General features: G+C 47.6%; 1 protein-coding gene across 8 annotated transcripts in view; it reads left to right on the top strand.

The window, feature by feature from the left end:
• Nucleotides 1-10,181: 10,181 nt before the first annotated feature.
• C2CD5 (C2 calcium dependent domain containing 5) overlaps nt 10,182-23,874 on the top strand; it is a 72,860-nt gene continuing 59,167 nt past the window's right edge. For 2 of the 8 annotated variants that reach the window (XM_077267210.1, XM_077267216.1), the window contains exons 1-5: nt 10,215-10,540; nt 13,432-13,518; nt 13,593-13,764; nt 23,153-23,248; nt 23,412-23,567. In XM_077267210.1, coding sequence (XP_077123325.1) covers nt 10,451-10,540; nt 13,432-13,518; nt 13,593-13,764; nt 23,153-23,248; nt 23,412-23,567 — 601 coding nt within the window. In that variant the 5' untranslated portion in view covers nt 10,215-10,450. Of the gene's footprint in view, nt 10,541-13,431; nt 13,519-13,592; nt 13,765-23,152; nt 23,249-23,411; nt 23,568-23,874 lie in introns of all 8 variants that reach the window. The other 6 variants (XM_077267208.1, XM_077267211.1, XM_077267213.1 and 3 more) reach the window with 4 other exon arrangements.

The raw sequence follows: 23,874 nt of genomic DNA on the forward strand, positions 1-23,874 counted from the left end.
TCTCACTCCATTCTCTGCTTTCCCTCTTTCTCTTCCTCCCGGTCCCTCTCTCTTTATCCTCTCACTTGTTTCTTCCTCCCGGTCCCTCTCTCTCCATCCTCTCACTTCAGTTTCTTCCTCCCGATCCCTCTCTCTCCATCCTCTCACTTCTGTCTCTTCTTCTTTCCCTCTGTCTCTTCCTCCCTGTCCCTCTCACTCCATCCTCTTCTTTCCCTCTCTATCTTCCTCTCTGTCCCTCTCTCCACCCTCTCACTTCTGTCTCTTCTTCTTTCCCTCTGTCTCTTCCTCCCGGTCCCTCTCTCATCCTCTCACTTCTGTTTCTTCCTCCTGGTCCCTCTCTATCCTCTCACTTGTCTCTTCTTCTTTCCCTCTGTCTCTTCCTCTCGTCTTTGACCTTCCCATCGGTCATTTCTCCCTTGAACTCTTTTTCTCTCCGTCCTTCGCTTTTCTTGGACCCTTCCTCCTCCTGTCACAGTCATTGGCCTCGGCCAGGTGTCTTCAGTCAGGAATAACCCTTGTGCGGCGGCTCCACGTGTGCGATCTCTGCACTTTGTTTTATCAGGTGTGAGGATACGAGGGAGGGTCCAGCATGACGCTGGCGCAGGTGGAGTGCAATCTGTTGTATCTGCAGATAATAAACAAGAGCAAATTCCATCTCAGCATTCCGTCACCGAGTGGCAGTGCTGAGCCCCGGCTGGCCCGATAAGGCTGAGCCCCTCCTGCCCTGATAGGGCTTAGCCCCTCCCACCCCTATAGGGCCGAGCCCCTTCCACCCCGATAGGGCCGAGCCCCTCCCACCCCGGTAAGGCTGAGCCCCAGCCCAATAAGGCCAAGCCCCGGCCGCCCCGATAAGGCAAAGTCCCGGCCGCCCCAATAAGGCCAAGCCCCAATAAGGCCAAGCTCCAGCCATCCCGACAAGGCCAAGCCCCGGCCGCCCTGATAAGGCCAAGTCCCGGCCTCCCCGATAAGGCCAAGCTCCAGCCATCCCGGTAAGGCTGAGCCCATCCTGATAATTCCCAGCTCCATCTGCCCCAAGAACACCAAGTCCCGGCTGCTCCAATAAGGCCGAGACCTTCCTAATAATTCCAATCTGTGGCCACCCCAATAACACCGAGCCCCGGCCACCCTGATAAGGCTGAGACCTTCCCAATTATACCAAGCCCTGGCCGCACCGATAACGCAGAGCCTCTCCCAATAATGCCAAGTCTTGGCCACCCTGATAATCCTGAGCACATCCCGATAATGCCAAGCCCTCGAAAACACCGAGCCCTGGTTTCCCTGATAACAACGAGCCTCTCCCGATAGCAACCACAGCACCACAACCGTACGTCCAGCCACCAGGAGTGCAGCTGACTGAGGTTGAGTGACCAGAATTCAAGTGAGTGAGCAGAGGCAGATTGATCAAAAGTCCAGCATGTAAAGGCCTAGAGAGCAGAGACAAAGCTATCAGAGGGAGCAGAAGCCCAGTGACCATAGATCAAGCACCTTGAGTGAAAATACAAAGGGCACAGAGGAGGAAGAGGAAGCAGAGAAAATACAAAGAGGGAGCAGAGGAGAAAAAGGAAGCAGAGGAAACAAAGAGGGAGCAGAGGAGGAAGCAGAGGAAGAAGTGAAAATACAAAGAGGGAGCAGAGGAGGAAGAGGAAGAGGAAGAAGAGAAAATACAAAGAGGATGAAGAGGAAGCAGAGGAAGAAGGGAAAATACAGAGAGGAAGCAGAGGAGATAGGGGAAGAAATTAAAATGCAGAGAGGAAGCAGAGGAGGTAGAGGAAGAAATTAAAATACAAAGAGGAAGCAGAGGAGGAGGATGTTTCCACGGGTTTGCGGACTGCTCTATGTGGCAGAAAGTGATGGAGCAGCGCCAGGATTCCGGCTCCCAGAAGTCTTTGATGTGACATTTTGGAAATAAGTGGATAAGTTGATGCAGATTCCCAGGACCCTGCGCTTCCAGTTCCACTGCTCCCCAAGGGGCCGGACACTTGAGACTATACGCAGGAAGACACATAAATATCAGACCAGAAATAAATCAAGGAGCACAGGAGGCCCTGACCTCGGGCCCCAGCCCTGACCTCGGGCCCCAGCCCTGACCTCGGCCCCAGCCCTGACCTCGGCCCCAGCCCTGAGGGGCCCCTATCCCAGACTGGAGGACGGTAGGACTAGGACTAATGTCAGATGAAATCACGGAGACGGACAGAGTCGACCTGGTGATCAATGCAGACAGTGATGAGCAAGTGGACGCCCCCCATAATATGAGCAAGACCCTCGAAATACAGCTGAGGGTGGGGACCTGGTGGTATAACCTGGGGACCAGGAAAAGCTCGCTACTTCACCTGCTGGTGGGGTGTGAGACTGCAGCTTTTCCAATGGGTCAGATAATGAAAGTTGCGACTTTTTTATTTCTTTTTTTTTTCCTGGAATGAAAACACTTTTTTTCTAGGAGGAAGTGATAGAAGTTGCAGGCGCCGGACCCCCATATTGTGGATCTTCACCAGCCTGAGACCACTGAAGCAGCGCCAGGAACACTGTGCCTGTGTCTGTGCCCAGATGGGGGCTCCCCGCGACTACGCTGCGGGGTCCTCACATGTATGACCGCAGAGCACGTGCAGCAGCGCCACGGCGCGGACCACCACAGCTCACCAGCATTATCCCACTCAGAGCTCGTGTTAATGAACTGACGGAAACTTCATCAGATCATCGACCGCAGCGAAGGACAAACAACGGAAACTTTCTACTCCACAAGATCTCTGCCGTCTGAGCATCAAGAATTACCCACGACTGCTCACAGCTGAGAGGCTGCTACAACGTATCAGAGGAAACAACATCAACAAAACCTTATCATGTCCGACAGTCTGCAACAATGTATCAGAGCAGAGAACATCAGCACATCGTCCTACGGTAATGGCTGATAACACAGAGCAATAGATGGTGCATAGAGCCCAGGTGGCGTCTCCTTCAGCTGCTGACAATTTCATATAATCAGAGATTAGTTTCCCCGACAGCAAACTGGAAACATGTCACCCCTCCCCCGCTCCGTCCTCACATAACTCCTGTGTGTGTCACTGAGAATACGACTGACCTGCAGCTCCAGAGGGCAACAGAACAAGAGCAGCAACATAACCTGCCGGCAACACTGCAAGGTATGACTGGAGAGCGCTGCACCTGAGCACATACTGCAGAGCATAGGATGGGACCTACGTGTATATGCACTGACCGCATACTAAGACCCCACAGGAGACGCACTGCAACTACCAGCCAGGAGGAGCAACGATATATCACCCAGACCTATGTATGCCCACCGAGCCAGTAATGTATGAACACAGCAACTGCACCAGCAGAATAGTGAGTGCAGCTCTGGGGTATAATACAGGATGTAACTCAGGATCAGTAATGTAATGTATGTACACAGTGACTGCACCAGCAGAATAGTGAGTGCAGCTCTGGAGAATAATACAGGATGTAACTCAGGATCAGTAATGTAATGTATGTACACAGTGACTGCACCAGCAGAATAGTGAGTGCAGCTCTGGGGTATAATACAGGATGTAACTCAGGATCAGTAATGTAATGTATGTACACAGTGACTGCACCAGCAGAATAGTGAGTGCAGCTCTGGAGGATAATACAGGATGTAACTCAGGATCAGTAATGTAATGTATGTACACAGTGACTGCATCAGCAGAATAGTGAGTGCAGCTCTGGAGTATAATACAGGATGTAACTCAGGATCAGTAATGTAATGTATGTACACAGTGACTGCATCAGCAGAATAGTGAGTGCAGCTCTGGAGTATAATACAGGATGTAACTCAGGATCAGTAATGTAATGTATGTACACAGTGACTGCACCAGCAGAATAGTGAGTGCAGCTCTGGAGTATAATACAGGAGGTAACTCAGGATCAGTAATGTAATGTATGTACACAGTGACTGCACCAGCAGAATAGTGAGTGCGGCTCTGGGGTATAATACAGGAGGTAACTCAGGATCAGTAATGTAATGTATGTACACAGTGACTGCACCAGCAGAATAGTGAGTGCAGCTCTGGAGTATAATACAGGAGGTAACTCAGGATCAGTAATGTAATGTATGTACACAGTGACTGCACCAGCAGAATAGTGAGTGCAGCTCTGGGGTATAATACAGGAGGTAACTCAGGATCAGTAATGTAATGTATGTACACAGCAACTGCACCAGCAGAATAGTGAGTGCAGCTCTGGAGTATAATACAGGATGTAACTCAGGATCAGTAATGTAATGTATGTACACAGTGACTGCACCAGCAGAATAGTGAGTGCAGCTCTGGGATATAATACAGGATGTAACTCAGGATCAGTAATGTAATGTATGTACACAGCAACTGCACCAGCAGAATAGTGAGTGCAGCTCTGGAGTATAATACAGGATGTAACTCAGGATCAGTAATGTAATGTATGTACACAGTGACTGCACCAGCAGAATAGTGAGTGCAGCTCTGGAGTATAATACAGGAGGTAACTCAGGATCAGTAATGTATGTACACAGTGACTGCACCAGCAGAATAGTGAGTGCAGCTCTGGAGTATAATACAAGAGGTAACTCAGGATCAGTAATGTAATGTACACAGTGACTGCACCAGCAGAATAGTGAGTGCAGCTCTGGAGTATAATACAGGATGTAACTCAGGATCAGTAATGTATGTACACAGTGACTGCACCAGCAGAATAGTGAGTGCAGCTCTGGGGTATAATACAGGAGGTAACTCAGGATCAGTAATGTAATGTATGTACACAGTGACCGCACCAGCAGAATAGAGAGTGCAGCTCTGGGGTATAATACAGGATGTAACTCAGGATCAGTAATGTAATGTATGTACACAGTGACTGCATCAGCAGAATAGTGAGTGCAGCTCTGGAGTATAATACAGGAGGTAACTCAGGATCAGTAATGTAATGTATGTACACAGTGACTGCACCAGCAGAATAGTGAGTGCAGCTCTGGAGTATAATACAGGAGGTAACTCAGGATCAGTAATGTATGTACACAGTGACTGCACCAGCAGAATAGTGAGTGCAGCTCTGGGATATAATACAGGATGTAACTCAGGATCAGTAATGTAATGTATGTACACAGCAACTGCACCAGCAGAATAGTGAGTGCAGCTCTGGAGTATAATACAGGATGTAACTCAGGATCAGTAATGTAATGTATGTACACAGTGACTGCACCAGCAGAATAGTGAGTGCAGCTCTGGAGTATAATACAGGAGGTAACTCAGGATCAGTAATGTAATGTATGTACACAGTGACTGCACCAGCAGAATAGTGAGTGCAGCTCTGGGGTATAATACAGGAGGTAACTCAGGATCAGTAATGTATGTACACAGTGACTGCACCAGCAGAATAGTGAGTGCAGCTCTGGAGTATAATACAGGAGGTAACTCAGGATCAGTAATGTATGTACACAGTGACTGCACCAGCAGAATAGTGAGTGCAGCTCTGGGGTATAATACAGGAGGTAACTCAGGATCAGTAATGTAATGTATGTACACAGTGACCGCACCAGCAGAATAGAGAGTGCAGCTCTGGGGTATAATACAGGATGTAACTCAGGATCAGTAATGTAATGTATGTACACAGTGACTGCATCAGCAGAATAGTGAGTGCAGCTCTGGAGTATAATACAGGATGTAACTCAGGATCAGTAATGTAATGTATGTACACAGTGACTGCACCAGCAGAATAGTGAGTGCAGCTCTGGAGTATAATACAGGAGGTAACTCAGGATTAGTAATGTATGTACACAGTGACTGCACCAGCAGAATAGTGAGTGCAGCTCTGGGATATAATACAGGATGTAACTCAGGATCAGTAATGTAATGTATGTACACAGCAACTGCACCAGCAGAATAGTGAGTGCAGCTCTGGAGTATAATACAGGATGTAACTCAGGATCAGTAATGTAATGTATGTACACAGTGACTGCACCAGCAGAATAGTGAGTGCAGCTCTGGAGTATAATACAGGAGGTAACTCAGGATCAGTAATGTATGTACACAGTGACTGCACCAGCAGAATAGTGAGTGCAGCTCTGGAGTATAATACAGGAGGTAACTCAGGATCAGTAATGTATGTACACAGTGACTGCACCAGCAGAATAGTGAGTTCAGCTCTGGAGTATAATACAGGATGTAACTCAGGATCAGTAATGTATGTACACAGTGACTGCACCAGCAGAATAGTGAGTGCAGCTCTGGGGTATAATACAGGAGGTAACTCAGGATCAGTAATGTAATGTATGTACACAGTGACTGCACCAGCAGAATAGTGAGCGCAGCTCTGGAATATAATACAGGAGGTAACTCAGGATCAGTAATGTAATGTATGTACACAGTGACTGCACCAGCAGAATAGTGAGTGCAGCTCTGGGGTGTAATACAGGAGGTAACTCAGGATCAGTAATGTATGTACACAGTGACTGCACCAGCAGAATAGTGAGTGCAGCTCTGGAATATAATACAGGATGTAACTCAGGATCAGTAATGTGACGTATGTACACAGTGACTGCACCAGCAGAATAGTGAGTGCAGCTCTGGGGTATAATACAGGATGTAACTCAGGATCAGTAATGTAATGTATGTACACAGTGACTGCACCAGCAGAATAGTGAGTGCAGCTCTGGGGTATAATACAGGATGTAACTCAGGATCAGTAATGTAATGTATGTACACAGTGACTGCACCAGCAGAATGGTGAGTGCAGCTCTGGAGTATAATACAGGAGGTAACTCAGGATCAGTAACGTAATGTATGTACACAGTGACTTCACCAGCAGAGAAGTGAGTGCAGCTCTGGAGTATAATACAGGATGTAACTCAGGATCAGTAATGTAATGTATGTACACAGTGACTGCACCAGCAGAATAGTGAGTGCAGCTCTGGGGTATAATACAGGAGGTAACTCAGGATCAGTAATGTAATGTATGTACACAGTGACTGCACCAGCAGAATAGGGAGTGCAGCTCTGGGGTATAATACAGGATGTAACTCAGGATCAGTAATGTAATGTATGTACACAGTGACTGCACCAGCAGAATAGTGAGTGCAGCTCTGTAGTATAATACAGGATGTAACTCAGGATCAGTAATGTAATGTATGTACACAGTGACTGCACCAGCAGAATAGGGAGTGCAGCTCTGGGGTATAATACAGGATGTAACTCAGGATCAGTAATGTAATGTATGTACACAGTGACTGCACCAGCAGAATAGTGAGTGCAGCTCGTGAGTATAATACAGGATGTAACTCAGGATCAGTAATGTAATGTATGTACACAGTGACTGCACCAGCAGAATAGTGAGTGCAGCTCTGGAGTATAATACAGGATGTAACTCAGGATCAGTAATGTATGTACACAGTGACTGCACCAGCAGAATAGTGAGTGCAGCTCTGGAGTATAATACAGGATGTAACTCAGGATCAGTAATGTAATGTATGTACACAGTGACTGCACCAGCAGAATACTGAGTGCAGCTCTGGGGTATAATACAGGATGTAACTCAGGATCAGTAATGTAATGTATGTACACAGTGACTGCACCAGCAGAATAGTGAGTGCAGCTCTGGAGTATAATACAGGGTGTAACTCAGGATCAGTAATGTAATGTATGTACACAGTGACTGCACCAGCAAAATAGTGAGTGCAGCTCTGGAGTATAATACAGGCGGTATCTCGGGGTCAGTAATGTAATGTATGTACACAGTGACTGCACCAGCAGAATAGCGAGTGCAGCTCTGGAGTATAATACAGGATGTAACTCAGGATCAGTAATGTATGTACACAGTGACTGCACCAGCAGAATAGTGAGTGCAGCTCTGGAGTATAATACAGGATGTAACTCAGGATCAGTAATGTATGTACACAGTGACTGCACCAGCAGAATAGTGAGCTCAGCTCTGGAGTATAATACAGGAGGTAACTCAGGATCAGTAATGTAATGTATGTACACAGTGACTGCACCAGCAGAATAGTGAGTGCAGCTCTGGAGTATAATACAGGATGTAACTCAGGATCAGTAATGTAATGTATGTACACAGTGACTGCACCAGCAGAATAGTGAGTGCAGCTCTGGAGTATAATACAGGATGTAACTCAGGATCAGTAATGTAATGTATGTACACAGTGACTGCACCAGCAGAATAGTGAGTGCAGCTCTGGGGTATAATACAGGATGTAACTCAGGATCAGTAATGTAATGTATGTACACAGTGACTGCACCAGCAGAATAGTGAGTGCAGCTCGTGAGTATAATACAGGATGTAACTCAGGATCAGTAATGTAATGTATGTACACAGTGACTGCACCAGCAGAATAGTGAGTGCAGCTCTGGAGTATAATACAGGATGTAACTCAGGATCAGTAATGTATGTACACAGTGACTGCACCAGCAGAATAGTGAGTGCAGCTCTGGAGTATAATACAGGATGTAACTCAGGATCAGTAATGTATGTACACAGTGACTGCACTAGCAGAATAGTGAGCTCAGCTCTGGAGTATAATACAGGAGGTAACTCAGGATCAGTAATGTAATGTATGTACACAGTGACTGCACCAGCAGAATAGTGAGTGCAGCTCTGGAGTATAATACAGGATGTAACTCAGGATCAGTAATGTAATGTATGTACACAGTGACTGCACCAGCAGAATAGTGAGTGCAGCTCTGGAGTATAATACAGGATGTAACTCAGGATCAGTAATGTAATGTATGTACACAGTGACTGCACCAGCAGAATAGTGAGTGCAGCTCTGGAGTATAATACAGGCGGTATCTCGGGGTCAGTAATGTAATGTATGTACACAGTGACTGCACCAGCAGAATAGTGAGTGCAGCTCTGGGGTATAATACAGGATGTAACTCAGGATCAGTAAATGTAATGTATGTACACAGTGACTGCACCAGCAGAATAGTGAGTGCAGCTCTGGGGTATAATACAGGAGGTAACTCAGGATCAGTAACGTAATGTATGTACACAGTGACTGCACCAGCAGAATAGTGAGTGCAGCTCTGGGGTATAATACAGGATGTAACTCAGGATCAGTAATGTAATGTATGTACACAGTGACTGCACCAGCAGAATAGTGAGTGCAGCTCTGGGGTATAATACAGGGTGTAACTCAGGATCAGTAAATGTAATGTATGTACACAGTGACTGCACCAGCAGAATAGTGAGTGCAGCTCTGGGGTATAATACAGGAGGTAACTCAGGATCAGTAATGTAATGTATGTACACAGTGACTGCACCAGCAGAATAGTGAGTGCAGCTCTGGGGTATAATACAGGATGTAACTCAGGATCAGTAATGTAATGTATATACACAGTGACTGCACCAGCAGAATAGTGAGTGCAGCTCTGGAGTATAATACAGGATGTAACTCCGGATCAGTAATGTAATGTATGTACACAGTGACTGCACCAGCAGAATAGTGAGTGCAGCTCTGGGGTATAATACAGGAGGTAACTCAGGATCAGTAATGTAATGTATGTACACAGTGACTGCACCAGTAGAATAGTGAGTGCAGCTCTGGGGTATAATACAGGATGTAACTCAGGATCAGTAATGTAATGTATGTACACAGTGACTGCACCAGCAGAATAGTGAGTGCAGCTCTGGGGTATAATACAGGAGGTAACTCAGGATCAGTAATGTAATGTATGTACACAGTGACTGCACCAGCAGAATAGTGAGTGCAGCTCTGGAGTATAATACAGGAGGTAACTCAGGATCAGTAATGTAATGTATGTACACAGTGACTGCACCAGCAGAATAGTGAGTGCAGCTCTGGAGTATAATACAGGATGTAACTCAGGATCAGTAATGTAATGTATGTACACAGTGACCGCACCAGCAGAATAGTGAGTGCAGCTCTGGGGTATAATACAGGATGTAACTCAGGATCAGTAATGTAATGTATGTACACAGTGACTGCACCAGCAGAATAGTGAGTGCAGCTCTGGAGTATAATACAGGATGTAACTCAGGATCAGTAATGTAATGTATGTACACAGTGACTGCACCAGCAGAATAGTGAGTGCAGCTCTGGAGTATAATACAGGCGGTATCTCGGGTCGGTGGTGCACAGTGTCGGTATACTATGATGTCAGTGTTGGCCTCTCAGTCTGCTCCTCTCCTCTGTGTTCCGCTCTTCCGGCTTCTTGGTCGTCTCCGCGCTCCGTACTTACAGTCACGTGACTGATCGGAACCGGAAGTAGTGACTGCTGAGGAGAGTGGGTGGTCCTGAGATCGGGACGTTAGTCATGTGACCGTTCGAAAGCTGTGAGCGGTGTATACCGGGTGTGTGACGTGTTCGGTGCGGTGTATACTCAGGCCTCTCCCCTGTGTACAGCGGTCACGTCTGGTCATACATTCCGGCAGCGGCAGTTACTCTCCTCTGTCCTGCAGGTGACGAGGAGCAGCAGCCATGCCCGGGAAGCTGAAGGTGAAGATCGTAGCCGGACGTCACTTACCGGTGATGGACCGGGCCAGCGACCTCACCGACGCCTTTGTGGAGGTCAGAAGCTTCTCCGTGCGCCGCTAATGAGAGAGTCAGCAAGTGTGCGGCAAACCCAGTATCCTCCGCTCACCTCCAGAGCTGCACTCACTATGCTGCCGTATCCTCCGCTCACCTCCAGAGCTGCACTCACTATGCTGCTGTATCCTCCGCTCACCTCCAGAGCTGCACTCACTATCCTGCTGTGTCCTCCGCTCACCTCAAGAGCTGCACTCACTCTCCTGCTGTATCCTCCGCTCACCTCCAGAGCTGCACTCACTCTCCTGCTGTATCCTCCGCTCACCTCCAGAGCTGCACTCACTATCCTGCTGTGTCCTCCGCTCACCTCAAGAGCTGCACTCACTCTCCTGCTGTATCCTCCGCTCACCTCCAGAGCTGCACTCACTCTCCTGCTGTATCCTCCGCTCACCTCCAGAGCTGCACTCACTCTCCTGCTGTATCCTCCGCTCACCTCCAGAGCTGCACTCACTCTCCTGCTGTATCCTCCGCTCACCTCCAGAGCTGCACTCACTCTCCTGCTGTATCCTCCGCTCACCTCCAGAGCTGCACTCACTCTCCTGCTGTATCCTCCGCTCACCTCCAGAGCTGCACTCACTCTCCTGCTGTATCCTCCGCTCACCTCCAGAGCTGCACTCACTCTCCTGCTGTATCCTCCGCTCACCTCCAGAGCTGCACTCACTCTCCTGCTGTATCCTCCGCTCACCTCCAGAGCGGCACTCACTCTCCTGCTGTATCCTCCGCTCACCTCCAGAGCGGCACTCACTCTCCTGCTGTATCCTCCGCTCACCTCCAGAGCTGCACTCACTCTCCTGCTGTATCCTCCGCTCACCTCCAGAGCTGCACTCACTCTCCTGCTGTATCCTCCGCTCACCTCCAGAGCTGCACTCACTCTCCTGCTGTGTCCTCCGCTCACTGCCAGAGCTGCACTCACTATCCTGCTGTATCCTCAGCTCACCTCCAAAGCTGCACTCACTATGCTGCTGTATCCTCCGCTCACCTCCAGAGCTGCACTCACTCTCCTGCTGTATCCTCAGCTCACCTCCAGAGCTGCACTCACTATGCTGCTGTATCCCCCGCTCACCTCAAGAGCTGCACTCACTATGCTGCTGTATCCTCCGCTCACCTCCAGAGCTGCACTCACTATGCTGCTGTATCCTCCGCTCACCTCCAGAGCTGCACTCACTATGCTGCTGTATCCTCCGCTCACCTCCAGAGCTGCACTCACTATGCTGCTGTATCCTCCGCTCACCTCCAGAGCTGCACTCACTCTCCTGCTGTATCCTCCGCTCACCCCCAGAGCTGCACTCACTATCCTGCTGTATCCTCCAATCACCTCCGGAGCGGCACTCACTATCCTGCTGTATCCTCCGCTCACCCCCAGAGCTGCACTCACTATCCTGCTGTATCCTCCGCTCACCCCCAGAGCTGCACTCACTATCCTGCTGTATCCTCCGCTCACCGCCAGAGCTGCACTCACTATCCTGCTGTGTTCTCCGCTCACCGCCAGAGCTGCACTCACTATTCTGCTGTGTCCTCCGCTCACCGCCAGAGCTCCACTCACTATCCTGCTGTGTCCTCCGCTTACCACCAGAGCTGCACTCACTATGCTGCTGTGTCCTCCGCTCACCGCCAGAGCTGCACTCACTACACTGCTGTTACATCCTTATCCTCCAGTCACCTCCAGAGCTGCACTCACTATTCTGCTGTTACATCATGTCTTATCCTCCAGTCACCTCCAGAGCTGCACTCACTATTCTGCTGTTACATTGTGTCTTATCCTCCAGTCACCTCCAGAGCTGCACTCACCATACTGCTGTTACATTGTGTCTTATCCTCCAGTCATCTCCAGAGCTGCACCCACTATTCTACTGTTACATCGTGTCTTATCCTCCAGTCACCTCCAGAGCTGCACTCACTATTCTGCTGTTACATCATGTCTTATCCTGCAGTCATCTCCAGATCTGCACTCACCATTCTGCCTTTAGTTACTTTTTTCTCACCCATGGTTCAGCTTGGTGGCTGCTGCTCCTTTTTCTAAGCCTTTTCCCTTTTTTTGTTTCTAGCTGTGGCTCTATTAATGCGGGTGGAACGTGTAGCACCTCTTGGCTATTTGGCGGTTACCCCCGCCTCCTAGTTTTACCCCCGCTTCCTCGTTTTACCCCCGCTTCCTCGTTTTACCCCCGCTTCCTCGTTTTACCCCCGCTTCCTCGTTTTACCCCCGCTTCCTCGTTTTACCCCCGCTTCCTCGTTTTACCCCCGCTTCCTCGTTTTACCCCCGCTTCCTCGTTTTACCCCCCGCTTCCTCGTTTTACCCCCCGCTTCCTCGTTTTACCCCCCGCTTCCTCGTTTTACCCCCGCTTCCTCGTTTTACCCCCGCTTCCTCGTTTTACCCCCGCTTCCTCGTTTTACCCCCGCTTCCTCGTTTTACCCCCGGGTTGCAGATCTTCTTCTCGCCCGGTTCCTGCCGCTCGTTGACCTTAGTGACAGCCGCTTCTGTCTTTAGTCTCTCCTGTTCTTTGCATCCTGGTTGCCGCGGTTACCATTGTGCTGGGCTTTCCTTCTGCAGTTGACACATTGTATCTGTCTGGTCAGTGTCCATCTCTCTTCCTCTATTGTTTGGCCCTTGGGTTCTTTTGGCTGCTCTCTTTTTTTTTTTCTTTGTCACCACCCTGTGTTTTCCCTCATGCATACTTATTTCTTTAGGAGCGGACCCCTGTAGATTGTGAGCCCTCGCGGGCAGGGTCCTCTCTTCTTCTCAGCCAGTCATGACTTGTATTGTTTACGATTACAGTCCCTTTTTTTTTTGTTATGTATACCCTTCGTCACATGTAAAAAGTGGCGCTATAATAATAATAATCCCCTTATTAACCCTTTTGTCTCCACTCCTTCAGGTGAAGTTTGCAAACACCACGTTTAAGACGGACGTGTTCCCCAAGTCTCTGAATCCTCAGTGGAACTCGGAGTGGTTTAAGTTTGAGGTGATACTTCATTTATCCAGTGGATGTTGGGAGTTCAGATACTTTGCTGGGTGTTAACCCCTCGCTCTCTGCAGGTGGATGATGAGGATTTGCAGGATGAGCCGCTACAGATCACCGTCCTGGACCACGACACGTACAGCGCCAATGACGCCATTGGGAAGGTGTACATAGACATCGACCCACTGCTGTACACGGAGGCTGCCACCGTGATTTCAGGGTGGTTTCCTATATACGACACTATCCACGGTAAGAAGCCGTCCTGTAGGGGGGTCTCCAGCTCTGCCGTCCTGTAGGGGGGGTCTCCAGCGCTGCCGTCCTGTAGGGGGGGTCTCCAGCGCTGCCGTCCTGAAGGGGGGGGGGTCTCCAGCGCTGCCGTCCTGTAGGGGGTTTGGGGGGGGGTCTCCAGCGCTGCCGTCCTGTAGGGGGTTCGGGGGGGATCTCCAGCGCTGCCGTCCTGTAGGGGGGGGGTCTCCAGCGATGCCAATCTCATGGCTTGGTTTCCTGGAAAGCAGGGTGACAACCAGTCTGGCTGCTCCTCCATCATGAGTTTCTAACCTTTGTAATCCCTGATACTTTGGAGGTTGTGGTTTTATTTCTGCATAAACTGAGCAGTTTAACCCTTCCTTCTCATGTCACATGTTTCCCTTTGTGGCCCTCTAGTAATTTCTGAGGTTCCTCTCTACTGTCCCGATCCCTCCCTTTCTATATATGTGCCACGGTGGCCCCTCCATATCCTCTGTATTCCATGCGGTGCCTGATCTATGGCCGTCTTGCACTGTAATGATAAAGCTAAACATTAGGATTTTCTCATTAGTCGGATTCTAATGGCTGGGTCCAGTTAAAGGATGAAGATGTATTGCACCAGGGTGCACGAACTGCAGCCTAAGGGCCACATGCAGCCCACCCATGCGGACACAGCAATGTTTCCCTAACAGGTCACCTCCAGGTGTGCAGCCATCCACCTTCTCACATTCTGTTCTTTCATGTCGTCTTGTCACGCTCACACGTATATTTTGGTGCATCTGGTCTTGTCGGGCTAGTTCACCTGATGCACATCAGCTGCACTTTAGAACATCTTGTGTTCTCAGTCTCGCGCTGTTGGTGATGTGGTGTCGGGGGTGCAGATTGTCGGATGCATTGACATTTACCTGCTTTCTAGGGCTGCACACATAGTCCTTCCTCCTGGTATCTGGCTTTATTGATTCTTGTCACTTTTACTGGAGCGATATATTGGTATATTGCTGATTGTCTTTAGTGTGGGACAGTGATTGCCACATCATGAGCGTAACGCGGCATCTTACCATGCTTTACTGTTTTATTAGTCTGTCTTGCTGTATGTGTTTATGTCAAATAATAAAATGATATTTTTTACAAAATTTTGGATGTTCCCCATTTTGTGGGCTTGTGTCTTTTCTCCCTTTTCTATCTCATGCTCATTAACATGTTCTTGGAAAACCCCTATTTTTAATATTGTCTAGTGGTGCCCTCCATATTCTGTTCTAAAGTATTGTCCTCTTCTGGCGCTAGCTTGTTGTCTCTTAATTCTGTGCTATTCTGCTCCTGTTGCACTCGCTTTTTGTCGCTTTCTTCTTAGTAATAATGTTGTCCTTTTTTGGTGCTTTTGTTCGTTGTCTGTTCATCTGTATTACTGTTGTCCTCTTGTGACACTCTTTGTTGCTTCCTTAGTAATGTTATCCTCTTCTGGCGCTTGTTCGTTGTTGCTCACGTATGTCACCTCTGGCGCTAGCTCTGTGTCTTTGATTTGTATTAATATTTTCCTCTTGTGGTGCTCGCTCATTGTCACTTTTTTCTGTGTGTTAATGTCCTTTTGTGGCGCTCTTCTTGCATTCCTCTGTGTGTTAAGGTACCGTTACACTTAACGATTTACCAACGATCACGACCAGCGATACGACCTGGCCGTGATCGTTGGTAAGTCGTTGTGTGGTCGCTGGGGAGCTGTCACACAGTCAGCTCTCCAGCGACCAATGATGCCGAAGTCCCCGGGTAACCAGGGTAAACATCGGGTTTGTCACGTGTCACGTCCCCCGCCGTCAGCTTCCCGCACTGACTGTGTCAGCGCCGGCCGTAAAGCACAGCACAGCAGTGACGTCACCGCTGTGCTTTACGGCCGGCGCTCACAGTCAGTGCGGGAAGCTGACGGCGGGGGACGTGACCGACACCGGGGGACGTGACCGACACAGGAATGTAAGTATGTAGTGGTTTTTTTTTTTTTTTTTTTACATTTACAATGGTAACCAGGGTAAACATCGGGTTACTAAGCGCGGCCCTGCGCTTAGTAACCCGATATTTACCCTGGTTACCAGTGAAGACATCGCTGGATCGGCGTCACACACACCGATGCAGCGATGACAGCGGGTGATCAGCGACCAAAAAAAGGTCCTGATCATTCGCAGCGACCAACGATCTCCCAGCAGGAGCCTGATCGTTGGTCGCTGTCACACATAACGTTAACGATATCGTTGCTACGTCACAAAAAGCAACGATATCGTTAACGAAATCGTTGTGTGATGGTACCTTTAGTGTTGTTCTCTTCTGTTGCTTGCTTGTTGTCACTCATGTCTGTATTAATATTGTGCCCTTGTGACACTCGCTCATTGCCACTTTCCTCTGTGTATTAACCCCTTCCTGACATCAGACGTACTATCCCGTCGAGGTGGGGTGGGCCCGTATGACCGCCGACGGGATAGTACGTCATCATCGATCAGCGGCGCTCACGGGGGGAGCGCGGCCGATCGCGGCCGGGTGTCAGCTGCATATCGCAGCTGACATCCGGCACTATGTGCCAGGAGCGGTCACGGACCGCCCCCGGCACATTAACCCCCGGCACACCGCGATCAAACATGATCGCAGTGTACCGGCGGTATAGGGAAGCATCGCGCAGGGAGGGGGCTCCCTGCGGGCTTCCCTGAGACCCCCGGAGCAACGCGATGTGATCGCGTTGCTCTGAGGGTCTCCTACCTCCCTCCTCGCCGCAGGTCCCGGATCCAATATGGCCGCGGCATCCGGGTCCTGCAGGGAGGGAGGTGGCTTACCGAGTGTCTGCTCAGAGCAGACACTTGGTAAGCCTGCAGCCCTGCACAGCAGATTGTCGATCTGGCAGAGTGCTGTGCACACTGCCAGATCAATGATCTGTGATGTCCCCCCCCTGGGACAAAGTAAAAAAGTTAAAAAAAAAATTTTCCACATGTGTAAAAAAAAAAAAAAAAAATTCCTAAATAAATAATGATAAAAAAAAATATATTATTCCCATAAATACATTTCTTTATCTAAATAAAAAAAACAAAACAATAAAAGTACACATATTTAGTATCGCCGCGTCCGTAACGACCCAACCTATAAAACTGCCCCACTAGTTAACCCCTTCAGTAAACACCGTAAGAAAAAAAAAAAAAAAACGAGGCAAAAAACAACGCTTTATTACCATACCGCCGAACAAAAAGTGGAATAACACGCGATCAAAAAGACTGATATAAATAACCATGGTACCGCTGAAAACGTCATCTTGTCCCGCAAAAAACAAGCCGCCATACAGCATCATCAGCAAAAAAATAAAAAAGTTATAGTCCTGAGAATAAAGCGATACCAAAATAATTATTTTTTCTATATTTTAGTTTTTATCGTATAAAAGCGCCAAAACATAAAAAAATGATATAAATGAGATATCGCTGTAATCGTACTGACCCGACGAATAAAACTGCTTTATCAATTTTACCAAACGCGGAACGGTATAAACGCCTCTCCCAAAAGAAATTCATGAATAGCTGGTTTTTGGTCATTCTGCCTCACAAAAATCGGAATAAAAAGCGATCAAAAATGGTCACGTGTCCGAAAATGTTACCAATAAAAACGTCAACTCGTCCCGCAAAAAACAAGACCTCACATGACTCTGTGGAGCAAAATGTGGAAAAATTATAGGTCTCAAAATGTGGAGACGCAAAAACTTTTTTGCTATAAAAAGCGTCGCTGGTTTCACACTTGCGTTTTTGTCTGCAGCGTTTTTTGCACAAAAAAACGCATGCGTTTTTTCCCTATATTTAACATTGAAAACGCATGCGGTTTTTTTGTACGCGTTTGGTCGCGTTTTCAAACGCATGCGGTTTTTTTCTGCATGCGTTCATTTTCAGAAATACAACCTGCAGTATTTTCTTGCGTTTTTAAGCACATGCGTTTGTTTGCGTTAAAAACGCATGCATTTTTATCGAAAAAAAAAAACAGAAAACACACTGAAAAGCCACCCACCACCATCAAGGTGATAAAGGGATCCAAACCCTAACCCTAACTCTACCCCTAACCTCACCCCTAACCGTTTAATGAACATTTTCTGACAGTCATAGTGCCACGTATTTCAGTGCCACGTATTTCAGTGCCACGTATTTCAGTGCCACGTATTTCAGTGCCACGTATTTCAGTGCCACGTATCACGTATTTCAGTGCCACGTGTTTCAGTGCCACGTATTTCAGTGCCACGTATCACGTATTTCAGTGCCACGTATTTCAGTGCCACGTATTTCAGTGCCACGTGTTTCAGTGCCACGTATTTAAGTGCCACGTATCACATATTTCAGTGCCACGTATTTAAGTGCCACGTATTTCAGTGCCACGTATTTCAGTGCCACGTATTTCAGTGCCACGTATTTCAGTGCCACGTATTTCAGTGCCACGTATTTCAGTGCCACGTATTTCAGTGCCACGTATTTCAGTGCCACGTATCACATATTTCAGTGCCACGTATTTCAGTGCCACGTATCACGTATTTCAGTGCCACGTGTTTCAGTGCCACGTATTTAAGTGCCACGTATCACGTATTTCAGTGCCACGTATTTCAGTGCCACGTATTTCAGTGCCACGTATTTCAGTGCCACGTATTTCAGTGCCACGTATTTCAGTGCCACGTATCACATATTTCAGTGCCACGTATTTCAGTGCCACGTATCACGTATTTCAGTGCCACGTGTTTCAGTGCCACGTATTTAAGTGCCACGTATCACGTATTTCAGTGCCACGTATTTCAGTGCCACGTATTTCAGTGCCACGTATTTCAGTGCCACGTATTTCAGTGCCACGTATTTCAGTGCCACGTATTTCAGTGCCACGTATTTCAGTGCCACGTATTTCAGTCACGTTTAGGGTTAGGGTTAGGGGTAGGGTTAGGGTTAGGGTTGGAGGTAAAGTTAGGGTTAGGGTTTGGATTACATTTACGTTTGGATTAGGGTTGGGATTAGAATTATGGGTGTGTCAGGGCTAGGGGTGTGGTTAGGGTTACCGTTGGGATTAGGGTTAGGGGTGTGTTTGGGTTAGGGTTTCAGGTAGAATTGGGAAGTTTCCACTGTCCAGGCACATCAGGGGCTCTCCAAGCGCGACATGGCGTCCAATCTCAATTCCAGCCAATTCTGCGTTGAAAAAGTAAAACAGTGCTCCTTCCCTTCCGAGCTCTCCCGTGCGCCCAAAAAGGGGTTTACCCCAACATATGGGTTATCAGTGTACTCGGGACAAATTGAACAACAACTTCTGGGGTCCAAGTTCTCTTGTTATCCTTAGGAAAATAAAAATTTGGGGGGCTAAAAATCATTTTTGTGGGAAAAAAAAGATGTTTTATTTTCACGGCTCTGCGTTATAAACTGTAGTGAAACACTTGGGGGTTCAAAGTTCTCACAACACATCTAGATAAGTTCCTTGGGAGGTCTAGTTTCCAATATGGGGTCACTTGTGGGGGGTTTCTACTGTTTGGGTACATCAGGGGCTCTGCAAATGCAACGTGACGCCTGCAGACCAATCCATTTAAGGCTGCATTCCAAATGGCGCTCCTTCCCTTCCGAGCTCTGTCATGCACCCAAACAGTGGTTCCCCCCCACATATGGGGTATCAGCGTACTCAGGACAAATTGGACAACAACTTTTGGGGTCTAATTTATCCTGTTACCCTTGTGAAAATACAAAACTGGGGGCTAAAAAATCATTTTTGTGAAAAAAAAAAGAATTTTTATTTTCACGGCTTTGCGCTATAAACTTTAGTGAAACACTTGGGGGTTCAAAGTTCTCAAAACACATCTAGATAAGTTCCTTTGGAGGTCTAGTTTCCAATATGGGGTCACTTGTGGGGGGTTTGTACTGTTTGGGTACATCAGGGGCTCTGCAAATGCAACGTGACGGCTGCTGACCAATCCATTTAAGTCTGCATTCCAAATGGCGCTCCTTCCCTTCCGAGCTCTGTCATGCGCCCAAACAGTGGTTCCCCCCCACATATGGGGTATCAGCGTACTCAGGACAAATTGGAAAACAAATTTTGGGGTCCAATTTATTCTGTTACCCTTGTAAAAATACAAAGCTGGGTGCTAAAAAATCATTTTTGAGAAAAAAAATAAAAATTATTTTCACGGCTCTGCGTTATAATCTGTAGTGAAACACTTGGGGGTTCAAAGCTCTCAAAACACATCTAGATAAGTTCCTTAGGGGGTCTACTTTCCAAAATGGTATCACTTTTAGGGAGTTTCAATGTTTAGGCACATCAGGGGCTCTCCAAACGCAACATGGCGTCCCATCTCAATTCCAGTCAATTTTGCATTGAAAAGTCAAATGGCGCTCCTTCCCTTCCAAGCTCTGCCATGCGCCCAAACAATGGTTTACACCCACATATGGGGTATCAGCGTACTCAGGACAAATTGGCCAACATTTTTTGGGGTCTAATTTCTTCTCTTACCCTTGGGAAAATAAAACATTGGGGGCGAAAAGATCATTTTTGTGAAAAAATATGATTTTTTATTTTTACGGCTCTGCATTATAAACTTCTGTGAAGCACTTGGTGGGTCAAAGTGCTCACCACACATCTAGATAAGTTCCTTTGGGGGTCTACTTTCCAAAATGGTGTCACTTGTAGGGAGTTTCAATGTTTAGGCACATCAGGGGCTCTCCAAACGCAACATGGCGTCCCATCTCAATTCCAGTCAATTTTGCATTGAAAAGTCAAATGGCGCTCCTTCCCTTCCAAGCTCTGCCATGCGCCCAAACAATGGTTTACACCCACATATGGGGTATCAGCGTACTCAGGACAAATTGGCCAACATTTTTTGGGGTCTAATTTCTTCTCTTACCCTTGGGAAAATAAAAAATTGGGGGCGAAAAGATCATTTTTGTGAAAAAATATGATTTTTTATTTTTACGGCTCTGCATTATAAACTTCTGTGAAGCACTTGGTGGGTCAAAGTGCTCACCACACATCTAGATAAGTTCCTTTGGGGGTCTACTTTCCAAAATGGTGTCACTTGTAGGGAGTTTCAATGTTTAGGCACATCAGGGGCTCTCCAAACGCAACATGGCGTCCCATCTCAATTCCAGTCAATTTTGCATTGAAAAGTCAAATGGCGCTCCTTCCCTTCCAAGCTCTGCCATGCGCCCAAACAATGGTTTACACCCACATATGGGGTATCAGCGTACTCAGGACAAATTGGCCAACATTTTTTGGGGTCCAATTTCTTCTCTTACCCTTGGGAAAATAAAAAATTGGGGGCGAAAAGATCATTTTTGTGAAAAAATATGATTTTTTATTTTTACGGCTCTGCATTATAAACTTCTGTGAAGCACTTGGTGGGTCAAAGTGCTCACCACACATCTAGATAAGTTCCTTAGGGGGTCTACTTTCCAAAATGGTGTCACTTGTAGGGAGTTTCAATGTTTAGGCACATCAGGGGCTCTCCAAACGCAACATGGCGTCCCATCTCAATTCCAGTCAATTTTGCATTGAAAAGTCAAATGGCGCTCCTTCCCTTCCAAGCTCTGCCATGCGCCCAAACAATGGTTTACACCCACATATGGGGTATCAGCGTACTCAGGACAAATTGGCCAACATTTTTTGGGGTCCAATTTCTTCTCTTACCCTTGGGAAAATAAAAAATTGGGGGCGAAAAGATCATTTTTGTGAAAAAATATGATTTTTTATTTTTACGGCTCTGCATTATAAACTTCTGTGAAGCACTTGGTGGGTCAAAGTGCTCACCACACATCAAGATAAGTTCCTTAGGGGGTCTACTTTCCAAAATGGTGTCACTTGTAGGGGGTTTCAGTGTTTAGGCACATCAGGGGCTCTCCAAACGCAACATGGCGTCCCATCTCAATTCCAGTCAATTTTGCATTGAAAAGTCAAATGGCGCTCCTTCCCTTCCAAGCTCTGCCATGCGCCCAAACAATGGTTTACACCCACATATGGGGTATCATCGTACTCAGGACAAATTGCACAACATTTTTTGGGGTCCAATTTCTTCTCTTACCCTTGGGAAAATAAAAAATTGGGGGCGAAAAGATCATTTTTGTGAAAAAATATGATTTTTTATTTTTACGGCTCTGCATTATAAACTTCTGTGAAGCACTTGGTGGGTCAAAGTGCTCACCACACATCAAGATAAGTTCCTTAGGGGGTCTACTTTCCAAAATGGTGTCACTTGTAGGGGGTTTCAGTGTTTAGGCACATCAGGGGCTCTCCAAACGCAACATGGCGTCCCATCTCAATTCCAGTCAATTTTGCATTGAAAAGTCAAATGGCGCTCCTTTCCTTCCGAGCTCTGCCATACGCCCAAACAGTGGTTTACCCCCACATATGGGGTATCAGCGTACTCAGGACAAATTGTACAACAACTTTGGGGGTCCATTTTCTCCTGTTACCCTTGGTAAAATAAAACAAATTGGAGCTGAAATAAATTTTGTGTGAAAAAAAGTTAAATGTTCATTTTTATTTAAACATTCCAAAAATTCCTGTGAAACACCTGAAGGGTTAATAAACTTCTTGAATGTGGTTTTGAGCACCTTGAGGGGTGCAGTTTTTAGAATGGTGTCACACTTGAGTATTTTCTATCATATAGACCCCTCAAAATGACTTCAAATGAGATGTGGTCCCTAAAAAAAAATGGTGTTGTAAAAATGAGAAATTGCTGGTCAACTTTTAACCCTTATAACTCCGTCACAAAAAAAAATTTTGGTTCCAAAATTGTACTGATGTAAAGTAGACATGTGGGAAATGTTACTTATTAAGTATTTTGCGTGACATATGTCTGTGATTTAAGGGCATAAAAATTCAAAGTTGGAAAATTGCAAAATTTTCAAAATTTTCGCCAAATTTCCATTTTTTTCACAAATAAACGCAAGTTATATCGAATAAATTTTACCACTAACATGAAGTACAATATGTCACGAGAAAACAATGTCAGAATCGCCAAGATCCGTCAAAGCGTTCCAGAGTTATAGCCTCATAAAGGGACAGTGGTCAGAATTGTAAAAATTGGCCCGGTCATTAACGTGCAAACCACCCTTGGGGGTGAAGGGGTTAATGTTGCGCCCTTGTGTCGCTCGCTCATTGTCGCTTTCCTCTGTATTAATGTCGTGCCCTTGTGGCACTCGCTCATTGTCGCTTCCTTCTGTATTAATGTTGCGCCCTTGAGGCACTCGCTCATTGCCTCTTCCCTTGTGACGCTCGCTCGTTGTCGCTTTCCTCTGTATTAATGTGGTGCCCTTATGACGCTCGCTCGTTGTCGCTTTCCTCTGTATTAATGTCGTGCCCTTCTGGCGCTCGCTCGTTGTCGAGCTCCTGGCAGTTTTCTGTCCTTTTGATCAGTTTTCCCCTCGTGCAGGGATTCGTGGTGAGATCAGCGTGGTGGTGAAAGTGGACCTCTTCAATGATCTGAATCGCTTCCGTCAATCCTCCTGCGGAGTGAAGTTCTTCTGCAGTAAGTGATGAGCAGTCGCCCATTATGTCAGACGGTCTGATGGGAGTAGTAGTCCTTATTGGACTGAACCTGTGGTTGTATCTTTTCTGGGGTGATGGGTGTTGAGAGCTGGTTTTGCGGTGGGTGTATCCCCTTCTCTCGGTCCTGTGTATTTACATTGCAGCCACTTCCATCCCTAAGTCGTACCGCGCGGTCGTCATCCACGGCTTTGTGGAAGAACTGGTGGTAAATGAGGATCCTGAGTATCAGTGGATTGACCGGATCCGGACCCCGAGAGCTTCCAATGAGGCGCGTCAGCGGCTGATCTCCCTCATGTCAGGTGAGCGGGGTAGCTGACTGGGCCCCGGCGGAGGCTGCTGATCACGTGGGGCCCCGGCGGAGGCTGCTGATCACGTGGGGCCCCGGCGGAGGCAGCTGATCACGTGGGGCCCCGGCGGAGGCAGCTGATCACGTGGGGCCACGGCGGAGGCAGCTGATCACGTGGGGCCCCGGCGGAGGCTGCTGATCACGTGGAGCCCCGGCGGAGGCTGCTGATCACGTGGGGCCCCGGCGGAGGCTGCTGATCACTTGGGGCCCCGGCGGAGGCTGCTGATCACGTGGGGCCCCGGCGGAGGCTGCTGATCACG

Source organism: Ranitomeya variabilis, chromosome 5 (assembly GCF_051348905.1).
Source record: "Ranitomeya variabilis isolate aRanVar5 chromosome 5, aRanVar5.hap1, whole genome shotgun sequence".
NCBI lineage: Eukaryota > Metazoa > Chordata > Amphibia > Anura > Dendrobatidae > Ranitomeya > Ranitomeya variabilis.